The 19,805-nt window shown below is 37.8% G+C and overlaps 2 protein-coding genes across 3 annotated transcripts; both read left to right on the forward strand.

Moving 5' to 3' along the window:
* Nucleotides 1–1,946: 1,946 nt before the first annotated feature.
* Nucleotides 1,947–11,949, forward strand: larp7 (La ribonucleoprotein 7, transcriptional regulator). 2 transcript variants are annotated; one of them, XM_083540904.1, is made up of 13 exons: nucleotides 1,947–2,252; nucleotides 2,344–2,565; nucleotides 2,663–2,763; nucleotides 2,850–2,933; nucleotides 3,041–3,205; nucleotides 3,496–3,601; nucleotides 3,760–4,092; nucleotides 4,302–4,458; nucleotides 10,200–10,339; nucleotides 10,449–10,558; nucleotides 10,660–10,819; nucleotides 11,401–11,492; nucleotides 11,588–11,949. In XM_083540904.1, exons 2-13 carry the CDS (start codon nucleotides 2,352–2,354, stop codon nucleotides 11,660–11,662), a joined length of 1,737 nt encoding a protein of 578 aa, XP_083397030.1. In that variant the 5' UTR covers nucleotides 1,947–2,252; nucleotides 2,344–2,351; the 3' UTR covers nucleotides 11,663–11,949. The 2 variants fall into 2 exon arrangements, with proteins under 2 accessions (XP_083397030.1, XP_083397029.1); XM_083540903.1 differs by having other exon boundaries at nucleotides 1,950–2,252; nucleotides 3,763–4,092.
* A 3,939-nt stretch (nucleotides 11,950–15,888) lies between these two features.
* Nucleotides 15,889–18,937, forward strand: plin2 (perilipin 2). Its single transcript, XM_083540775.1, has 8 exons — nucleotides 15,889–16,001; nucleotides 16,103–16,145; nucleotides 16,542–16,737; nucleotides 16,824–16,906; nucleotides 17,038–17,302; nucleotides 17,629–17,816; nucleotides 18,023–18,142; nucleotides 18,254–18,937. The coding sequence occupies exons 2-8, from the start codon at nucleotides 16,119–16,121 to the stop codon at nucleotides 18,656–18,658; spliced, it is 1,284 nt and encodes a 427-aa protein (XP_083396901.1). The 5' UTR covers nucleotides 15,889–16,001; nucleotides 16,103–16,118; the 3' UTR covers nucleotides 18,659–18,937.
* The last annotated feature ends 868 nt before the right edge of the window (nucleotides 18,938–19,805 follow it).

Genomic DNA, 19,805 nt, shown 5'->3' on the forward strand with positions numbered 1-19,805 from the left:
ATATATATATATATATATATATATACATACACCCTGCTATTTTGCAAGTTCTCCCACTTAGAAATCATGGAGGGGTCTGAAATTGTCATTGTAGGTGCATGTTCACTGTGAGAGACATAATCTAAAAAAAAAAAATCCAGAAATCACAATGTATGATTTTTTAACTATTTATTTGTATGATACAGCTGCAAATAAGTATTTAAACACCTGAGAAAGTCAATGTTAATATTTGATACAGTAGCCTTTGTTTGCAATTACAGAGGTCAAACGTTTCCTGTAGTTTTTCACCAGGTTTGCACACACTGCAGGAGGGATTTTGGCCCACTCCTCCACACAGATCTTCTCTAGATCAGTCAGGTTTCTGGCCTGTCGCTGAGAAACACGGAGTTTGAGCTCCCTCCAAAGATTCTCTATTGGGTTTAGGTCTGGAGACTGGCTAGGCCACGCCAGAACCTTGATATGCTTCTTACAGAGCCACTCCTTGGTTATCCTGGCTGTGTGCTTCGGGTCATTGTCATGTTGGAAGACCCAGCCTCGACCCATCTTCAATGCTCTAACTGAGGGAAGGAGGTTGTTCCCTAAAATATCGCAATGCATGGCCCCGGTCATCCTCTCTTTAATACAGTCCTGTCCCATGTGCAGAAAAACACCCCCAAAGCTTGATGCTACCACCCCCATGCTTCACAGTAGGGATGGTGTTCTTGGGATGGTACTCATCATTCTTCTTCCTCCAAACACGTTTAGTGGAATTGTGACCCAATTTGTCTCATCTGACCACATGACTTTCTCCCATGACTCCTCTGGATCATCCAAATGGTCATTGGCAAACTTAAGACGTGCCTGGACATGTGCTGGTTTAAGCAGGGGAACCTTCCGTGCCATGCATGATTTCAAACCATGACGTCTTAGTGTATTACCAACAGTAACCTTGGAAACGGTGGTCCCAGCTCTTTTCAGGTCATTGACTAGTTCCTCCCGTGTAGTTCTGGGCTGATTTCTCACCTTCCTTAGGATCATTGAGACCCCACGAGGTGAGATCTTGCATGGAGCCCCAGTCTGAGGGAGATTGACAGTCATGTTTAGCTTCTTTCATTTTCTAATGCTTGCTCCAACAGTGGACCTTTTTTCACCAAGCTGCTTGGCAATTTCCCCGTAGCCCTTTCCAGCCTTGTGGAGGTGTACAATTTTGTCTCTAGTGTCTTTGGACAGCTCTTTGGTCTTGGCTATGTTAGTAGTTGGATTCTTACTGATTGTATGGGGTGGACAGGTGTCTTTATGCAGATAACAACCTCAAACAGGTGCATCTAATTTAGGATAATAAATGTAGTGGAGGTGGACATTTTAAAAGCAGACTAACAGGTCTTTGAGGGTCAGAATTCTAGCTGATAGACAGGTGTTCAAATACTTATTTGCAGCTGTATCATACAAATAAATAGTTTTAAAATCATATATTGTGATTTCTGGATTTTTTTTTTTAGATTATGTCTCTCACAGTGGACATGGAACTACGATGACAATTTCAGACCCCTCCATGATTTCTAAGTGGGAGAACTTGCAAAATAGCAGGGTGTTCAAATACTTATTTTCCTCACATGTGTGTATATATATATATATATATATATATATATATATATATATATATATATATAAAGTCGTCGACGTACGACCACGATTGGGACCGACAGTCGTCCCACGATTTGGTCGTAAGTAGGCTACATGTACAGTACTGTGAAATGATGCTGGAAGCTGGTACGCACGTACGACAGTCGTAACACGATTTGGTCATAAGTAGAGTAGGCTATATGTACAGTACTGTGAAATTATGCCGGAAGCTGTTACGCACTGTCGTACGCCGCGGCTAGCGATTGTGGTCGTAAGTTGACGACTACATGTATATGTATGTATATACAAATGCCCACGTCATCTCGCGCATGCGTCATCTCGCTCTTGCAGTTTGTAGCGGGCGCGCTTCGTGAAACGTCATCGATATGCGCCGAGGATTTTCGCGACTTAACTTTTTTTCACTGAATCGCGCGCTTAAAGCAGTAACTGTAGTTGCTAGAATGTATAAGGTCTAAATGCGTAGGTGATCTGCATATGGAGTTTCTTTAGAACTAGCGGGTTTCAGCTAGAGCCAAAACGTTACAGAAACGCTCTCTGCACAAGAGCCTCACTGGCTGGTTCGTTATCAACCAACTCAGTCCTTGCAAACAATGATGTTTGGGTATTAACGGTTCCGCTTCGTTAAGCAGGTAAGCTGTCTGAAGGGTCAAGATTTGCTTTCTTTTACAAGCAGGTTGCTGATTTTGCAGTAATAGTCTGTGTTTGTTTGTTTCCATCAAGTTTTGAATATGGTTGACGCTGGGATGTCGAACATTACTACTGGGAAGGACTCGTCCACTAAGGAACCATGTGAGAAGAAGCAAGACAGTGAGAAAAAGAAGAGGTCTCGGGTGAAACAGTTGCTGGCAGACGTGAAGAGACAAGTTGAGTTCTGGTTTGGGGATGCAAATCTCCACAAGGACAGATATCTGAAAAATGTCATCTTGCAGTCCAGAGATGGGTGTAAGTATTTAATCTGAATGAATGGTTCCACAGTCTGGACATTACACCCCTAATCCTGAGAAAAGTCATGCTTTTATTTTCTATATTTCTTTCATAGATGTTGATATCTCTCTCTTGACAACATTCAACCGAATGAAAAAGCTGACCACAGATAGCAAGCTGATTGCAAGAGCGCTCAAAAATTCTGAAGTTGTCGAGGTACAAAATTTAAGATGTTGTTTCTATATATTTAGAGAGTTCTCCTGCGTTTTTGTTTGTCAGTATTTGCTGTTGTGTTCTTTTAGGTTAATCTTGAAGAAACACAAATAAGGAGGAAACAGCCACTTGGGGACAGCCCGAGCGATATTGATGACCGCACAGTATATGTCGTAAATATCACCAGTTTAATTCATTTTGTTTTATATATTTATTTAATTAGCTCTTACGATTCATGAGTCACTTTGGAATGCTTGTGGGTTATTTTTCTTTCTTTCAGGAACTTCTACCAAAAGATGTTACCCACGTTTGGATAGAAAGAGTGTTTAGTAAGTGTGGGAACGTGGTGTACGTCAGTATCCCCAGGTACAAGTCTACTGGTGATTCCAAGGGCTTTGCTTTTGTGGAGTTTCAGACTCAAGCGCAAGCACTGAAAGCCATCGAGGTATCTCTTCTTCATCCAAATAACACAGAAATACTTGTTTTTTATATATACTGCATTTTGAAGGCCATTTCATGCCTGTATCATCTTAATGATTTGCTTGTTTGGTTTGGTTTCACATTGCTTGTAAATATGTTGATGTCCAGACCTTTGCAGGGTGGAAGATTGCACATGTATATAGTAGTATACACTACTGATTTATATGAGAGTAGAATCAAAATGCTGGAGCATGCTATTTGTTAAACTGCCACAATGTAAATACTTTTTTTAAGTAGGTTTCTGTCATGTCTTAGATGCTGAACAACCCTCCAGAGGATGCCCCAAGGAAGGCGGGCATTTTTCCTAAGACCATTTCGAGAAAACCGATTCCGTTTCATACAGTCGAAGATGGCCCAAAAGGTAATAGATGCATGCACGTGTCTAGCTTCATACGAGACAAGCGAGCGAAAGGCTAATTTCTAAAAACGGAAATTATAGCAATTGTTTCTAGACCGGTTATGAAAATTAAGTTGGCGAACTTAGATTTTTACTTTTGAAACCATTGCTTTGTCTTTTAGAAGAAGATGAATCCAAAGGAGAAGATGAGGAGGATGTAAAGAAAAAGAAGAAAAAGAAAAAGAGAACACGCAGTGATCCGAAAGACGATTTTGTTGAAGAAATGGTAACTGAGAAGGAGCGCGCTGCCGAGACCGAAGCAGCCAGCCGGAAAGAAGCGCAGTGTGAGTGCGAGGGCACGGAGCTGGAGAGCGTGACTGCTGTCAAAAACTCACAAAAGAAAGCAGATAAGAAAAGACGTCGGTCGCACAGTTCGGAGCTCTCTGGGGGAGAAGGACATGCAGAGAAACCTGCCAAAATGAGGAAGGTGGATGAGGAGGCGAGTGATGTGAGGGGTAAGCAGAGTCTCAGTGCCTGAACGGTGTCTTTGTTATAGTTTGTGCTTGAGACATTTTTACTAAATCAGAAATTCCACCAGCACTTTGAGTGATCTGAGCCATTTTAATTGCTTAGCTGCTTGGTTCAGATGTTGGCAGTAGTTATGTGTGTGTGTGTGTGTGTGTGTGTGTGTGTGTGTCACATGGAGCTGATCATTGTTCCCTAGAGATGTCATCTGAGAACAATCAAGAAACTGAAATGGAGGATGGAAAAAAGGATGAGAAAGACGATTCCATGTTAAAGGCCAAAAGGAAGAGAAAGAAGAAATTTAAAGAGAGACTGAAGATTGAGGAAGAGGTTATTCCTCTTCGAGTGCTTGCCAAGTAAGTTTCTTGAGAAATAACCGAATTTGGCAACAGTCACTTTTGGCATAAAAGTGCTTATGAATTTAAAGGGAAAACCCCATCCTGAAACACAGGAATAGTGTTTTTCGTAAATTATTTCTGGGTTTTGTTTATTGGTTTGATGTATTTGTGAGACTGTGTGCTCACGGGTTGCTAGTGAAGTGTAGTTACAACAAGAGGTAATGAAAGAGCAGGTTTTCTCACTCACCATTTCCCAGTGATGATAAACCACCTGCACTATATTGGCAAAAGTTAGTGGACACCTGGTTATAAGCATGGTATGTGCTTTTTTTGGGCATCACATTCCAGATTTAGTCCTAATTTGCTCTTATAATTTCCTTCACTCTTCTGGGAATATGTTCAGATCAGTATAGATTAGGGCTGTGCAATTAATCGCAATCGCAAAAAAATCGCGATTTAAGCACATGCAATTTCTAAACCGCATAAGGCTGCGATTTTATATATTAATTTATTTATATTTTTATTCAGAATATGCTAGTCAAGTCAAGTTTATTTGTATAGCGCTTTTCACAACAGACATTGTCTCAAAGCAGCTTTACACAAATCAACAGTTAGGGTGAATGGTGTGAATTTGTCCCTGATGAGCAGCCGTGGCGACTGTGGCAAGGAAAAACTCCCTTAGATGTTATGAGGAAGAAACCTTGAGAGGAACCGGACTCAAAAGGGGAACCCATCCTCATTTGGGTGACATCAAGAGTTTGATCATAAATCTTTCAACAATACAGAACACTGGAGAGTGAGAACTAACATGAGTACTGGAGTATAAGATTATAAGTGATGTTCTTTCTGCAGTCTTAAACAGTCTATATGGTTAGTAGCTCCTAGTTTTATAAGCTCAGCATTTGTGATCATCACAGATCCAGCATCAGCTTCTCCATGCCAGAGCCTTTAAACACTCCAGGAGGTCCAATGTCAAACTCCACACATGTAGTGGGATCCAGTTGGCACTGGTACGTCTCTAGATGGTTCCGGATGTTTGCGAGTTCTGCATCTACTTCTTCAAAGGTCCGTAATCATCACGAGGTGGGAGGTGACTGGAGCTGGCCAAACCTCAGGATGCCTCGGGATGGGGAGAGAAAGAGAAGCAGTATAGAGGAATTAGCGTAGCTGCTGTTCATGATATTAACCGCACAAGTTGATAATGTGCATGTGATCAGATGTTTTGGAGCACAAAGTTATGATATGTGATGTGTGTTATGTGTAGGCTTTGCTAAAAAGATATGTTTTTAATCTGCACTTAAACTGGGTGAGTGTGTCTGAGCCCCGAACACTGTCAGGAAGACTATTCCAGAGTTTAGGAGGTAAATGTGAAAATGCTCTATCACCTTTAGTGGACTTTGCTATTCTAGGAACTACTAGAAGCCCAGAGTTTTGAGATCTCAGGGAGCGTGGCAGATTGTAGCGTGTTAAAAGACTGGGTAGATACATAGGAGCCAAACCATTTAGTGCTTTATAAGTGAGAAGTAATAGTTTGTAGTCTATTCGAAACTTAACAGGAAGCCAGTGTAGGGACGATAAGATTGGGGTTATGTGATCATATTTTCTTGACCTTGTAAGAACTCTGGCTGCTGCATTCTGGACTAACTGAAGCTTGTTCATTAATGACGCAGGACATCCACCTAGTAATGCATTACAGTAGTCTATTCTGGAGGTCATAAACGCATGGACGAGCTTCTCTGCATTGGATATAGACAAGATGTTTTCTTAACTTAGAAATATTTCTAAGGTGAAAGAAGGCTGTTTTTGTAACTTGGTTGATATGATATTTGAAAGACAAGTTGCTGTCTAAAATAAGTCCCAGGTCTTTTACCGTTGAACTAGTGGTTACAGAACATCCGTCTAAATGCAAGTTGAGATGCTGGAGCTTCTGTATACTAGTTTTTGGGCCGATGAGCAAAATCTCAGTCTTATCAGAATTAAATAGTAGAAAGTTATGGGTCATCCAATCTCTTATTTCCTTAACACACTCAGTTATCCGAGTTAATTGAGCTGTATCGCCTGGTTTAGATGAGATATATAGCTGAGTATCATCAGCATAACAATGGAAGCTAATTCCATGCCTTCTAATAATATTTCCTAACGGAAGCATGTATATTGTGAAGAGCAGGGGTCCTAGAACTGAACCTTGCGGCACGCCATAATTTACTTGCATTAGCCTGGACAGCTCTCCATTTAAATCTACGAAATGGTAACGATCGGACAGGTAGGATTTAAACCAGCTTAATGCCTGTCCCTGAATGCCGATGTAATTTTGTAAGCGATCTAGGAGGAGATCATGGTCTATAGTGTCGAATGCAGCACTAAGATCTAGTAGAACCAACAACGAGATGAAGCCTTGGTCTGAAGCTAAAAACAGGTCATTAGTGATTTTAACTAGGGCAGTTTCTGTGCTATGATGGGGCCTAAAACCTGACTGAAATTCTTCAAAGATATTGTTCTCTTGCAGGTAGGAACATAACTGGGCAGCGACAATCTTTTCTAAAATCTTAGACATAAATGGGAGATTTTAAATTGGTCTGTAATTCGATAGCGTGTTTGGATCCAGATTAGATTTTTTAATGAGGGGCTTAATAACTGCTAACTTGAGGGATTTAGGGACATGTCCTAACGATAGTGAAGAGTTAATAATATTCAGAAGAGGTTCACCAGTTGTATATAACACTTCCTTCAGTAATTTAGTAGGAATGGGATCTAACTGACATGTTGTCGATTTAGCTTTGGCAATAACATCATACAGCTCTTCCTGTCCTATACATGTAAAACAGTGGAGTTGTGGAGTTGAAGGTAACACTGTCTCAGGAGATGGTGTCAGAGGTTGAACTGCCACAATTGTTTTTCTAATGTTATCTATTTTTTCAGTGAAGAAATTCATAAAATCTTCACTACTAAACTGTGATGGAACACAATTTTCAGAGCCCTGATTTGTAGTTAGTTTAGCTACAGTACTGAAAAGGAACCTGGGATTGTTTTTGTTATTTTCTATGAGTTTGCTCAGGTGTTTAGCTCTAGCAGCTTTTAGCGCCTGTCTGTAGCCGAGCATACTGTCTTTATACACAATTCTAAATACCTCCAATTTAGTTTTCCTCCATTTTCTCTCCAGATTACGTGTTGTTCTCTTGAGGGCATGCGTATGACTATTATACCAAGGTGCAGGTGCTTGTTCTCTAACCTTTTTTAACCGGATGGGGGCAACGGTGTCTAATGTGCTAGTGAGGATAAGGTTTATGTTGTTAGCCATTTCATCAAGATTATTATCAGTTATCGGTTTAGGGTAAAATTGAGATAAATCAGGCAGGTTATTTATGAATCTGTCTTTAGTGGTTGGAACAATAGTCCTACCAGGTCGATAGCGTGGTGAAACACGGCTAATCTGCTCTACCGGTAGTGTGTATAGTATAAGGTAATGGTCTGTGATGTCATCACTCTGAGGTAAAATATCTATATTAGTGACGTCTGCTCCGTGGGATATTATTAAGTCTAGTGTGTGGTTAAAACGGTGGGTTGGTCTGGTGACGTTTTGTTTAACCCCAAAAGAGTTTAATAAGTCAACAAATGATAATCCTAGAGCATCGTTTACATCATCTACATGAATATTAAAATCTCCTACAAGCAGCACTTTATCAAAATTGATCAAGAGATCGGATAGAAAACAAGCAAACTCTTGAAGAAAATCAGCGTAGGGTCCTGGGGGTCTGTACACGGTGACCAGAGCGAGCTTTTTATGTATGTCTGAAAGTATAATTTTAAGAACGAGCACTTAAAATGATTTAAAGCTGAATCCTAATCTCTGACTAACATTAAGAGAGGCACTATAAATGGTTCCTACACCCCCCCCACGACCAGTCTGACGGGGCTCATGCTTATAAACATATCCTGACGGTGTAGATTCGTTTAGACCCATATAATCACCTGGTTTAATCCAGGTCTCAGTGAGACAGAGTGCATCGAGATTATTATCTGTGATCATCTCATTTACAATCAGTGCTTTGGGTGCAAGTGATCTAATGTTTAAAAGACCAAACTTTAGAACTTTTTGGTGTTTGCTTATCTGGCATTTTTCAGTTTTAACTGCAATAAGATTATTAAGCTTGTGCGCATGTTTTTAAGACGTTAACCAATCAGAGCTCACGCAGCGCACGACGAAGCTGAGCGGAAGAACCGAATCGGCGAACGGGAGGAAAGTACATAAAATATGGATGCAGGTCAAAATAAAAATGATTTGGTGCCAAAGAGAAATTCAACGTCAGTCGTTTGTGAGTATTTTGGATTCAGGAGAGAGGATGTGTCACAGAGCAGGGTAATTTGCAAGACTTGTGAAATGATTATTCCAACGAAAAGGAGCAATACTACAAATCTGTTCCAACACTTAAAACAGCGCCATAAAAAACTGCATGATCAATGCATGTCGACAAAGTCCATCGAAACAAACAAAAGCACACCTTAAAGCCAGCCCAAACAGATTGAACAAGTTTCCATTGTTCAAGCATTTGCAAGCGCCATGCCTTATGAGAAAGGATCAAAACGGCACAAAGAATTTACCGATGCGGTCACCTATTTTATATGATGTCTGCGCACATCTTCAGTAAAGACGACTTCCGAAGACTAATACAAACACTCGACAAAAAAAACCAGCTCGCACTCATTTCACACTATTTGCTATTCCCAAAATGTATGAGAACTGTAAGGCGGGCGTTGAATACGAGCTCAAGCAGGTGAAATACTACGCCACGACCACAGATATGGTGGACATGCTGGTTTTTCTTGCAAAAAAACCTTTAAGAGAGCAGTCTGGTTTTTTGGTTTTGATTTCTGTTAGTTTTTATTTATTGTTATGACTGGAGTTGAGGTTAGTTAATCTTAATTTATTTCATGTCTGTTTTTAAGACAATTTATTACAGTTTTGTTTATCAAGCAGTTAGTACTACTGTACAGTATGGTATTTCATTGTGAAACGTGTGCACTGAAAAAACAGTTTTGAAGTTTATTTATTATGGCTGAAATTTAGTTTAGTTAATCTTAATTTATTTTATGTTGTCTGTTTTAAAGACAATTTTACTACAGTTTTGTTTATTAAACTATTAATACTATTATTTTATTGTGAAATGTTTTGTTATGCACTTCTTGTGCACTGAATACATTTAGAAGAAGCATGTTTGAAAAAGTTTAAAAAAGCAAAAACAATTGACAAAATCGCAATATTCATTCAGAAAATCGCAATATGATTATTTTGTCCATATTGCACAGCCCTAGTATAGATCAGAGCTCTATAGCAGGTCAATTAAGATCTTCCTCTCCAAAGCATGTAAACCATATCTTTATGGAGGTCACTTTGTCCACAGGGGCATTGCCATGCTGGAACAGGTTTGGGTTTCCAAGTTCAGGTGGGAGAAGAACCCCACAAAAACATGTGACTGGAAAGGTCTTGTGTCACAATACTTTGGTCCATATAGTGTATAAATGAAGGTAGAATTTGACAGTGCATGTCTTCAGCTACTAAACACACTAGCTATTTCTTAAATATAAAGGAAATATGTTTAAACTTAAAAGGTACATCATTGAAGTCCATGCTAATAGATACATATGGACATGTTTCAAGGTGGATTTTTCCTTTAGTTAACATTGTTTTGTCTACATGTAACACCCTTTTTTTTTTATCTTTCAAATATCTTTATTGAAACGGTGTGTTTTGTTGGTTGAAGGAAAGAGTGGTTGGATCTGAAGAAGGAGTATCTGGATCTTCAGAAGCAGTGCATGGCCAATCTGAAAAAGAGTATTTTTGACATTCAAAAAACAGTGCCATGTGGCCGTCGACAAGCTGTTGAGGGCAGTGAAAAAACCTGTGAGTCAACTTTTAAAATGTAATTGTAGCTCCAGAGCAACTTCATCCATGCTGTTGGTAAAATTCAACTAAAACTGACCCCTTGCTCTCAATTATATCTTGTACCCAGGGGGTGATAGTAACCCTAAAAAAGACACCCCCGATGGACCGAAGTTTGAGAGTGGAGTCATCCTCAAAATCACCCACAACCTGCCTTTGCCCAACAGAAAAAGTGTCAAGGTACAAAAATTTTTTATTGCCTATTCTGTTTTGTTTTACAACGGGAGGGTCGAAGGTTATTAGAGAAGAGCAATTTCTCCTTTGTGTGCTTGTGTTTGTAGGACATCCTGTCTGAGATATCCTCAGTGCAGTACGTGGACATTGTGGAAGGAGATGCCGAGGGTTATATCCGCTTTAAGACCCCTGAGGATGCCAAAGCCGTGATCGCAGCACGTGCCGAACTGCAGAGAAAACACAACTGGAATCTGGAAGTCCTGACGGGTTAGAAAACGAAACTTTTTTTTTTTACCAAATACCTCTTTCTTTTAGTTTCGATTGGAGTTGAAGAATCTTTTGTTTGGAAGTAACCAGCATTTGAATATCATTCAAACATCATTAAAAAAATACGCTGTTAACGATTTGATTGTTGAAAAGGAAATATCTTTCAGCACAAGGATTTCTATTTGATCTCTGCATATTAAACAATACATTCCCATAGATGAAACAGCCTGTCATACAACACCATGTTACAATGTTACACATGTAATAAACATTTAAGCCCCTCTCTGAAATAGTAGCTTTCTTGATCTTGAATCAGGGATCAAAGGGTTTAATAAAAAATAAAAAAAACAAAGAAAATGCACACATTTCCTATAGCATGGTATTTTTCAAGATATGATGGCATACAGTTGTATTAACTGGAACTGATAGATTCCACCAACCACTAAAGTTCTGTTGAATAGGAGAAATTACAGGATAATCAGGATAGTACAGGATAGTCTTCTTTTGATGTAATCAGTTTTTGTGTGTATGTCTATTATTTCTGTCTTTCATAAACTGAATGAATGAACTTGTTTCCTAAGGTGATCATGAACAAAGGTACTGGCAGAAGATATTGGTGGATCGACAGGCTAAATTGAATCGACCCAGAGACAAGAAGCGAGGCACAGAAAAGGTGAGCTAAGTATTGGAATGTATACGTTTGCATTTCTTTCACTTCTTTTTACATTCAATTCATGAGAGAATTTTTGTCGTTTTTTTTCTCCCTAGCTTATTTCCAAAGCAGAGAAAATAATCATCGCTCGGACTAAAGAGGCCAACAAACACATACGTTTCGATGAATAACTCCCCTCGACTATTTTTTCAGAATATGCATTGCTGAAGCAGTGTGAAGGTTTTTTTTTTTTTCTGTTTTGCACTGATAATTGGTTAAACTGTTTTACAGACCTTTTTTATTTTTTATTTTTTCAGTTATTGGTACATTTTAATGTGTTGATATGATTAAGGAGTACAAGACACACAGCAAACCAGTTCCACATTTTTTTTTTTTTTTTTTTTTAATGAATGTGAATGTGTAGATTACTGTGCATTTTATTTGTAAAGCGATAGGCTATTTTTTAAATAAATTGTTTCAAGATATTTGAGTTATTTATTTTAAAAAGACATTGATAACTCATTCTAGTGGTGACTCATTCTAAACATTTGTACATACAATAACACAAACATGAAGTAAATACAATGTCATATTTCAGGGCAAACAGTGACATTCAATAGGCTCATTTAGACACAAAAAAAATTAATTATTAATGCTAGAATGCATTTTTATTTTTTTATTTTATGTCAGCTTAAAACAGAATAACTTTTTTTTTCTCAGATGATTTTCATCCTGCATTATATTATTTCGGTATTGGTATATTTAGCTTAACATCATGTTAAAAGTCTGTTTTGACCAGGACCAGTTTAGGGAGGAATTGATATGTATTAGAATTCATATGGGTTAAAGCTTTATGGTTTTTGATAAATTGAAACATCTGCCAATTTTTTTAATTTGTATTTTATTATTATGATTATAATAATAAGTTCAGAACTTATGCCTAATTTTGGTACAGCTAACAATTTACAAAATAAAATAAAAAGATAACCAACAAGTCTGCTAAATGGCTGCTAAAGCATTTGTCACTTTGGCTTGGATTAGAGTACATGTCTGTCCAGTACAACATCGTTCCTACTGTGGCGTTCACATTGTACACCTGTGTTCCTGTTTTGTTCTTGGGAATGTGTAGGAGGAAGGAAGGATTTTAGATGGTTATGAATAAGCATTTAATGAACGATTGATGTTGTTTGTTATGTCCACTAGATGTCACTAACGCAGATTTCTTGTACAGAGTACCAGACAGATTTAAAATACGTATTGTATAATAGTGTTGGCTATTTATTCAGAATAGTCTTTCATTCTAACAAGGACAATATATATATTTTTTAAAGATAGAAATAACATCATAAATGTCGGTTGTTTCCATTGGAAAAAATCAATATTGATTAATTGGGAACAAATAAAATAATAAAAAATAACTTGCAACACCCTGATTGCATAAGTCTGCATACCCCTTCCAACTAATGCTTGGTGGAAACTACTTTTGCCTATTATGGCATCAAGACTTCACACATTTATTTTTTTTACATTTTATCCCACTCTTTGCAACAACAAAAAGATCCTTCAAATTGCGAGGGGATCTCCTGTGTGTGGCTCTTTTTAGGTCATTCCATAGGTTTTCAATGGGATTGAGGTCTGAGCTCAATCTGAGCCATTCCAGGTCTTAGATTATCCTTTTCTAAAGCCATGTCTGTTGATTTTGATGTGTGCTTTGGGTCATTGCCCTTGAAATGTAAACTGCCTCTTCACTTTCAGTTTTTTGACAGCGGACAAAAGGTTTTGGGCCAAAATATCTTGGTTATTTGGAGCTATGTATTTTCAATTCTATCTGAAGCAGCCCCAAAGCATAATCCTACCCCCACCATGTTTCACTGTCGGTATGGCGTTCCTTCAATGATGCCTCATCAGACCGTACACATGTTTTTACATGGTTTGGGGTGACAATCTTTTGGAATAATTCAGATGAGCTTGCATATTCCTCACTTAATGAGGGTGACTGAGAGAATGCTAAGAGTGAGCAAAGCTGTCATCAAAGCAAACGGTGGCTACTTTAGAGAATTGAAAAGAAAACATATTTGGGTTATTTAACATGCTTTTGTTTACTACATAAGTTTATACATGTTCTTTTATAGTTTGGATGTTTTCTGTTTGGATGAGGATTAGACAGGACTAAAGAAAAAAATATATATGTTTACATGTAAACAAACAAAAAAAACCACAAAGAAAAACACCATTCAAGCAATTTCAGGAGTCATGTAACTGCATAAAGTTCGTTTAAGGACACTGAATGATGGCTACAATAACTAACGTGGCCCAATCAGTAAATACAGATTAGACCTTATCAGCTAAGTCAGCGAATCTACAAATGAAGCAAATATTTTATAATTAAAAAAAAACAATATTGCAACCTTGTTTCCCCCCCCAAAAAAAGAAAACCCTGACCAGAATGCTACATCTTATGCTACATTGTAAAAAAAAAAAAAAGTTTAAATAGTTCTACATTTTTTCTTTTTTAAAGGGTTCAGCATGATTTTTTTTTGTGTGTAACAAAACACCTGAATTTGATTGTTTCTAATTTAAACAATTTAATACTGAATAGTGAAAAAAACGACCTTATCTTAATCTTATTACAATAAGATTACATCATTAATTTAACCCTGACGTACATGATGTAATGCTCAGAGCAGAGTAGACTTTGTTCTACTGTTGTTCCTCATAAAAGTGATGTGTGTAACTCAATAAAAATTTTCCATATCATCAGATCATAGTCTAAAGGTGGCAGTTATGAAGTGAAAGGTTATTGTAAGTCTGAGAATTACAACAACCTCCAACTTCATAACACCAAACGGAACTTTTTTTTCTACACGGCCAGTTTAGTGATTAAAGGTTTTTGGTGGAGTTTATAAAAAATTTTTATCTGAGTAAAAAGAGGCAATCATCGATAAATGTGTTACGTTTGATTTAATTTTGCCTCTTTTATATTCATTTATTTATACTTTTTTAAAAATGGTAAAACAGAAATGTGCACTGCATTAATTGCATAGATAGATAGATAGATAGATAGATAGATAGATAGATAGATAGATAGATAGATAGATAGATAGATAGATAGATAGATAGATAGATAGATAGATGGTACAAGTAGTAGTATGGTACCGGTACTAGTACAGGAATATTAGCATGCATGTATATGTACTTTCTATGAGTAGTGTTATGACTCCAGGATCAATTAGGTTCAATTTAGAGCCCGGGTTTTTGTTTATGCAGTTTTGCATGTTGTCCTCATGTTTATGTCAGTTTCCTTAAGGTTCTTTGTTTACCTTCTACCTTTCAGAAACATCCCACACTGCATTGACTCAAAATGTGCAAGGTAACGAAGCATATCTTATTTGCATTCAAATAAAAACATGTAAAACAGCAGTGAAAGTAGCAAACGCAATAAAAACCTGTTAACTCTCTTTACACTGTTCACGACATGCTTACGGAAGTGTTAATGTGATGTGTGATGTGTGGACTTTTACCCAGATCTGGGCCAGTCTGAAGGGAAATTACTCAGTCTTGAGTCACACACCATTTACAAAGTTACAACAAGCTTGCTCAATTATTCAAGGACGTGCCTGAGTCCCATCAATTTTGGAATTTTTGCCTTAAGCCATAACAAATGCCAGAAACATTCACATACTTTATTCATATACATTTATATACTGAAAGTGGCATCACAATGCCGAGTTAAAGCACATACCGAATCCAGTCACTATGGCATACTCTAAACTACTAGTACTGCTTAGGGTTTAAGTAGAGTTAATTCATACATTGGCAAACAGGATTTGCTTACATTGACATAGTAGACATAAAAAAAAAAAAAGAAATATTATTTACAAAGGCACATTTTATAGTCTCAAGGAACCATACTGTACTTTTTGAATATCAAATACCTTTATTAATACTTCAAGGTACATAACTGGAACTTGTAATAATAATCATATAATTATAATAATATAATAACTGGAATTTGTTAAAGATTTTAAAGGTTACAACAGATGCTCCCTTAGATGGTCCCATTACATGGACAAAGAAAAGTACAGCTTGGTAGCTTTTGTGCTGTGAATGTTTGCTGTTTAGTACAGATGTATGGGCAGTATGTATTTTTTTAACCCAGAAAGTGTTTGTGAGCTGGCTTAGATACTGAGTACACGTGCGTGTGTGTGTGTGTGTGTGTGTGTGTGTGTGTACACCTACAGTATACTCATTTACACGACGGTATACTACTTAGCAAGAAAGTATGCTCAGTAAAAGTGCGCATACTCAGCAGGCGTGTTTGGGTGTAAATGTAAAGTTGGTCTTAAGACAACTCGTCATCAACCCTGAGAACTGCGCGCTGAAGTAACCGTTCACCTTTGCACTACTTTTAGACGTCACAGTCAGCGTCTCGCGAGACGCTGGTCGGCGAATATAAAAGGGAGGTCGGGAAAGTTGACTGAACACAAGAAACTTCTAGTTTGACTTCCGCCTATAGCCACAGCACATCGGGTGAGTTTTTTAAAAAGTATTTTTCTGTATTTTTATTTTTATCCTTCGAAATAGTTTTGAATAGGTTCTAATAGTTGAATATACATTTTTTGTTTTTCCAGTAAAACAGAGAGAATCATGCCTCCTGTGGAAATAATGAACGAGGTGTGTACATATATTGCACTTAAAATTTAATACACTATATTGTAATATATTTTAATGTGTTTTACTTATACCACATAATGAAGAACTATATACACCTAGAAATACTGGGGTTCTGTTCCACCAAGCTGTAGTGTTATTAATTTGTGTTATTAATTGAAGTGGGCATACATACTTTTGTACTTTAAAGATGTATCTCTATACTTATAAAATAATTTAAAGCCCATAACTGGATTATGAATCTGAAAGTTATTTAAACGTAAAAACAAATGTACAAACATACAAATTTTGTGGTTGATACCATCTAAAAAAAAGTTTGAAAACTTTTTACACTACAGACCAAATTTTCATGGAGCATAATTTAATAACTGTATAAATTTGGCCTCTTATGATTTTCAGAATGTAGTCACTCGAGTGGCCAAGCTGCCGCTGGTGAGCTCCACGTATGGCATGGTGTCAGACTTGTACAGTAACACCAAGGACAACCATCCAACCATCAAGTCGGTGTGCGAAGCCGCTGAAATGGGTGTAAAAACGATCACTTCAGCTGCCCTTACTGGCGCCTTGCCGATCATTGGCAAGCTGGAACCTCAGTGTAAGCGTCACAACAGGATTGGTCCATTTTCCGCTTTCATTTATTACAGTACAAGCATGCTCAGTTTGTATTTTTATTTTTTTTAGTTACTCTGGCTAATGACCTCGCTTGTAAAAGTCTGGATAAAATCGAGAAGACCCTGCCAATACTTCACCAGCCTTCTGGACAGGTGAGAAACAAAACAGGCAATATTAAAAATTCATTCATTCATCATGCTCAATTAAGGTAATTATCTGTTTTGGTCTTATAGAAGAGATTGTTTACTGTTATTAACATCATATCTGTTTGCAACTCGTATAGCTTGTTACCAGTGCGAAAGACAAAGTCACTGAAACCATGAATGGTGCCAAGGAGACAATGTCTCACACCCTGAGTCACGTGATGGTCAGAACCAGAGGATTAGTGCAGGATAGCATGGAGAAGACTAAACTTGTTGTCACTGGTGGTGTCCACACGATGATGGACAGCAAAGTGGCAAAGCTAATGAGCAGCGGTGTGGACACTGCATTGAGCACTTCAGAGAATCTGGTTGAGCGCTATCTGCCTGCACCTGAGGACAGTCAAGGTAAAAGTGCTTTCTGGGTTTTTGTAATGAACACTGGGGCTTTCATCAGCTTTAGAAATGTACTTATGAATCATTTATACAAGAGTTTTAACTGCCCCAAAATAGCTAAAGTGGTTCCTCTTTAATAAGAAAATATCTGAACCAGTTCCAACAGTCATTAAACCATGTTTAACCCAAGCAGAGCAACGACCTCAATTCCAAAGTTATTTTTGTTTTCAGTGTTGCAGAAGATTGTGTTTAAATAACGCCAGTGGAACTTGCCAGGCCTCTAAATATCTGCTTAACCTCTTTTTCTTTCCATCTGTTTGTCTTACTTCCTCTCCCAGAAACTTATGAGATAAATGTGGCGAAAGGTTTTGATGATGAGACCATCGAACCCAGCTACTATGTGCGCCTGGGCTCAATCTCCACCAAGCTGCGACAGAGGGCATATCAGAAGGCTATCAGCAAGGTTCGTGATGCCAAGAACAACAGCCAAGAGTCCATCTCTCAGCTTAACCGTACCATGGATCTGGTAGGTGTATTTTTTTTTTCTAACTCGATAATGAAAAGATCTGTTGTTCATGCTTACTGTAATAGCAGAATAATAAAACCTAGTCTCCAGCTCAACTCTAATTTCACTGTGTATCAACATAAATTGTGATCCAGTTGAGTAGGAAAGCCGATGATGTTGCAAGAAGCCTAAGAGTGTTGACACTCCGATGTATCTGTCTTCATTAGATTGAGTACACAAGGAAGAACATTGATGGTGCCAACCAGAAAGTGAGTAAAAAACTCAGTGCATTGATGGACTGGAAGCCTACATCTCAGAGCGATGAGGACACAGACAACAAGGCAGAGGTACACAGAAAGTTAAAACCCAATTTTTCAGGTTCTTAACTAAAAGTAGAGATTTAAGCCATGATACTTGAATAAAGTGGCCTTATGTAGACCTTTTTCTGTCATTTGTAGCTAATCGAGTCCCGGACCTTGACCATCGCTCGCAACCTGACGCAGCAACTACAGACGACTTGTTTGTCCCTTGTGTCCCACGTCCAGGGCCTGCCACAAAACATCCAAGAGCAAACACTGTTTATTAGTTACATGGCCATGGACGTATACAGCAGGTTTAACAATGCTGCAGCTCTGAGCGACCTGTCCGACACTATGCTTATAAGCACTCGCAGCCAGCTGACGCGAATGAGAGATTCCATTGACAATGTCATGGATTATTTGGTCAACAACACACCACTCAACTGGCTGGTGGGTCCGTTTTACCCTCGCACAGAACCAAACAGTAAACCAAGAAGCCAGTCCAGTGAAGAGAGCAGTGTCAAGCCTGAAGTGGAAATGCAGCCACTTAATCAGGAACATTAGATTACTAACAAGGAGGTCTTTGCAATGTTTTGAAAAGTTCTGAATGTCTATTCTTTACTATAAAATACTGCTCAATCTATAACTTTCTACTACTATCTCTATCTGTCATAAACACATGAAATAAATAATCTGCAGTAATTACACTAACAATGAATTCATCAATAATATACAACACACAACCAAGTTACGTTTTATTCTTATAATCAGCATTATAACCATGAGTTTCTTATGTTTTGCTTTTGTACTGTCTTTCTAATAAAACCATAATTATATAAATAATTATGTGTGTAGAATTGTTTTTGTTTTGAAATGGACACCACTCAAAAGTCTTAGGTACATAAAGAAATTCTCTAAAGCAAAGAAAGATGCTTTTGAATAGAGTCTTATGGAGGAGGCCTGGACAATGAACTTAGTTTGTAGGCATTTTATCTTTGTTATTGAATTTGTTACTAATTTAATTTGCCACAACAGTAGCAGTGAAAAGTAGAAACAGCACAAGGCTCTAAAAACTGGTGCACTTCTCAAGCCAAAACACAACCATATCAACCATTCAAAGTGATGTAGCGGTGCCCCAGTCAGAGAATGTGCATGCCTCATGACCAGTTATCCTGGGTTAAACACAACATCCACCCTGAACTTTTAGAAAGTATTAACTAAATATACAAACATACAGTTAGTCAGCTGGACAGCAATTTTATAAACTGCAGCATTTTCTATTTACAGTTTGAACCTAAATACTGCCAGAGCACCATCTAAGGCAGTATTATTTGATGTGTACATCTACACTACCCGTCAAAAGTTTGGATATTGCCTTTTTTTATTATGTTTTTGGAATTATATAGTCAACAAAAACGTTTTGAATATCCCTTAATATTTTATATTCGTATACAAAACCGATTCCAAATAAGTTGGGACTGTACAAATTGTGAATAAAAAAGGAATGCAATAATTTACATAAACTTACAATAGAATATAGATAACATATCAAATGTTAAACGTGAGACATTTTGAAATGTCATGCCAAATATTGGCTCATTTTGGATTTCATGAGAGCTACACATTAAAGTTGGGACAGGTAGCAATAAGAGGCCGGAAAAGTTAAATGTACACATAAGGAACAGCTGGAGGACCAATTTGCAATTTATTA

This window comes from Silurus aristotelis, assembly GCF_946808225.1.
Source record: "Silurus aristotelis genome assembly, chromosome: 5".
Taxonomy (NCBI): Eukaryota; Metazoa; Chordata; class Actinopteri; order Siluriformes; family Siluridae; genus Silurus; species Silurus aristotelis.

Excerpts from the sequence above, each read along its gene's own strand:
- larp7 (XM_083540904.1), top strand. The coding sequence starts at position 2,352 with ATGGTTGACGCTGGGATGTCGAACATTACTACTGGGAAGGACTCGTCC. Across the intron at positions 3,206-3,495 it reads AAGCACTGAAAGCCATCGAG|ATGCTGAACAACCCTCCAGA; the intron begins GTATCTCTTCTT and ends GTCATGTCTTAG. Across the intron at positions 10,820-11,400 it reads GAATCTGGAAGTCCTGACGG|GTGATCATGAACAAAGGTAC; the intron begins GTTAGAAAACGA and ends TTGTTTCCTAAG.
- plin2 (XM_083540775.1), top strand. The coding sequence starts at position 16,119 with ATGCCTCCTGTGGAAATAATGAACGAG. Across the intron at positions 16,146-16,541 it reads CTGTGGAAATAATGAACGAG|AATGTAGTCACTCGAGTGGC; the intron begins GTGTGTACATAT and ends TATGATTTTCAG. Across the intron at positions 17,303-17,628 it reads TGCACCTGAGGACAGTCAAG|AAACTTATGAGATAAATGTG; the intron begins GTAAAAGTGCTT and ends TTCCTCTCCCAG.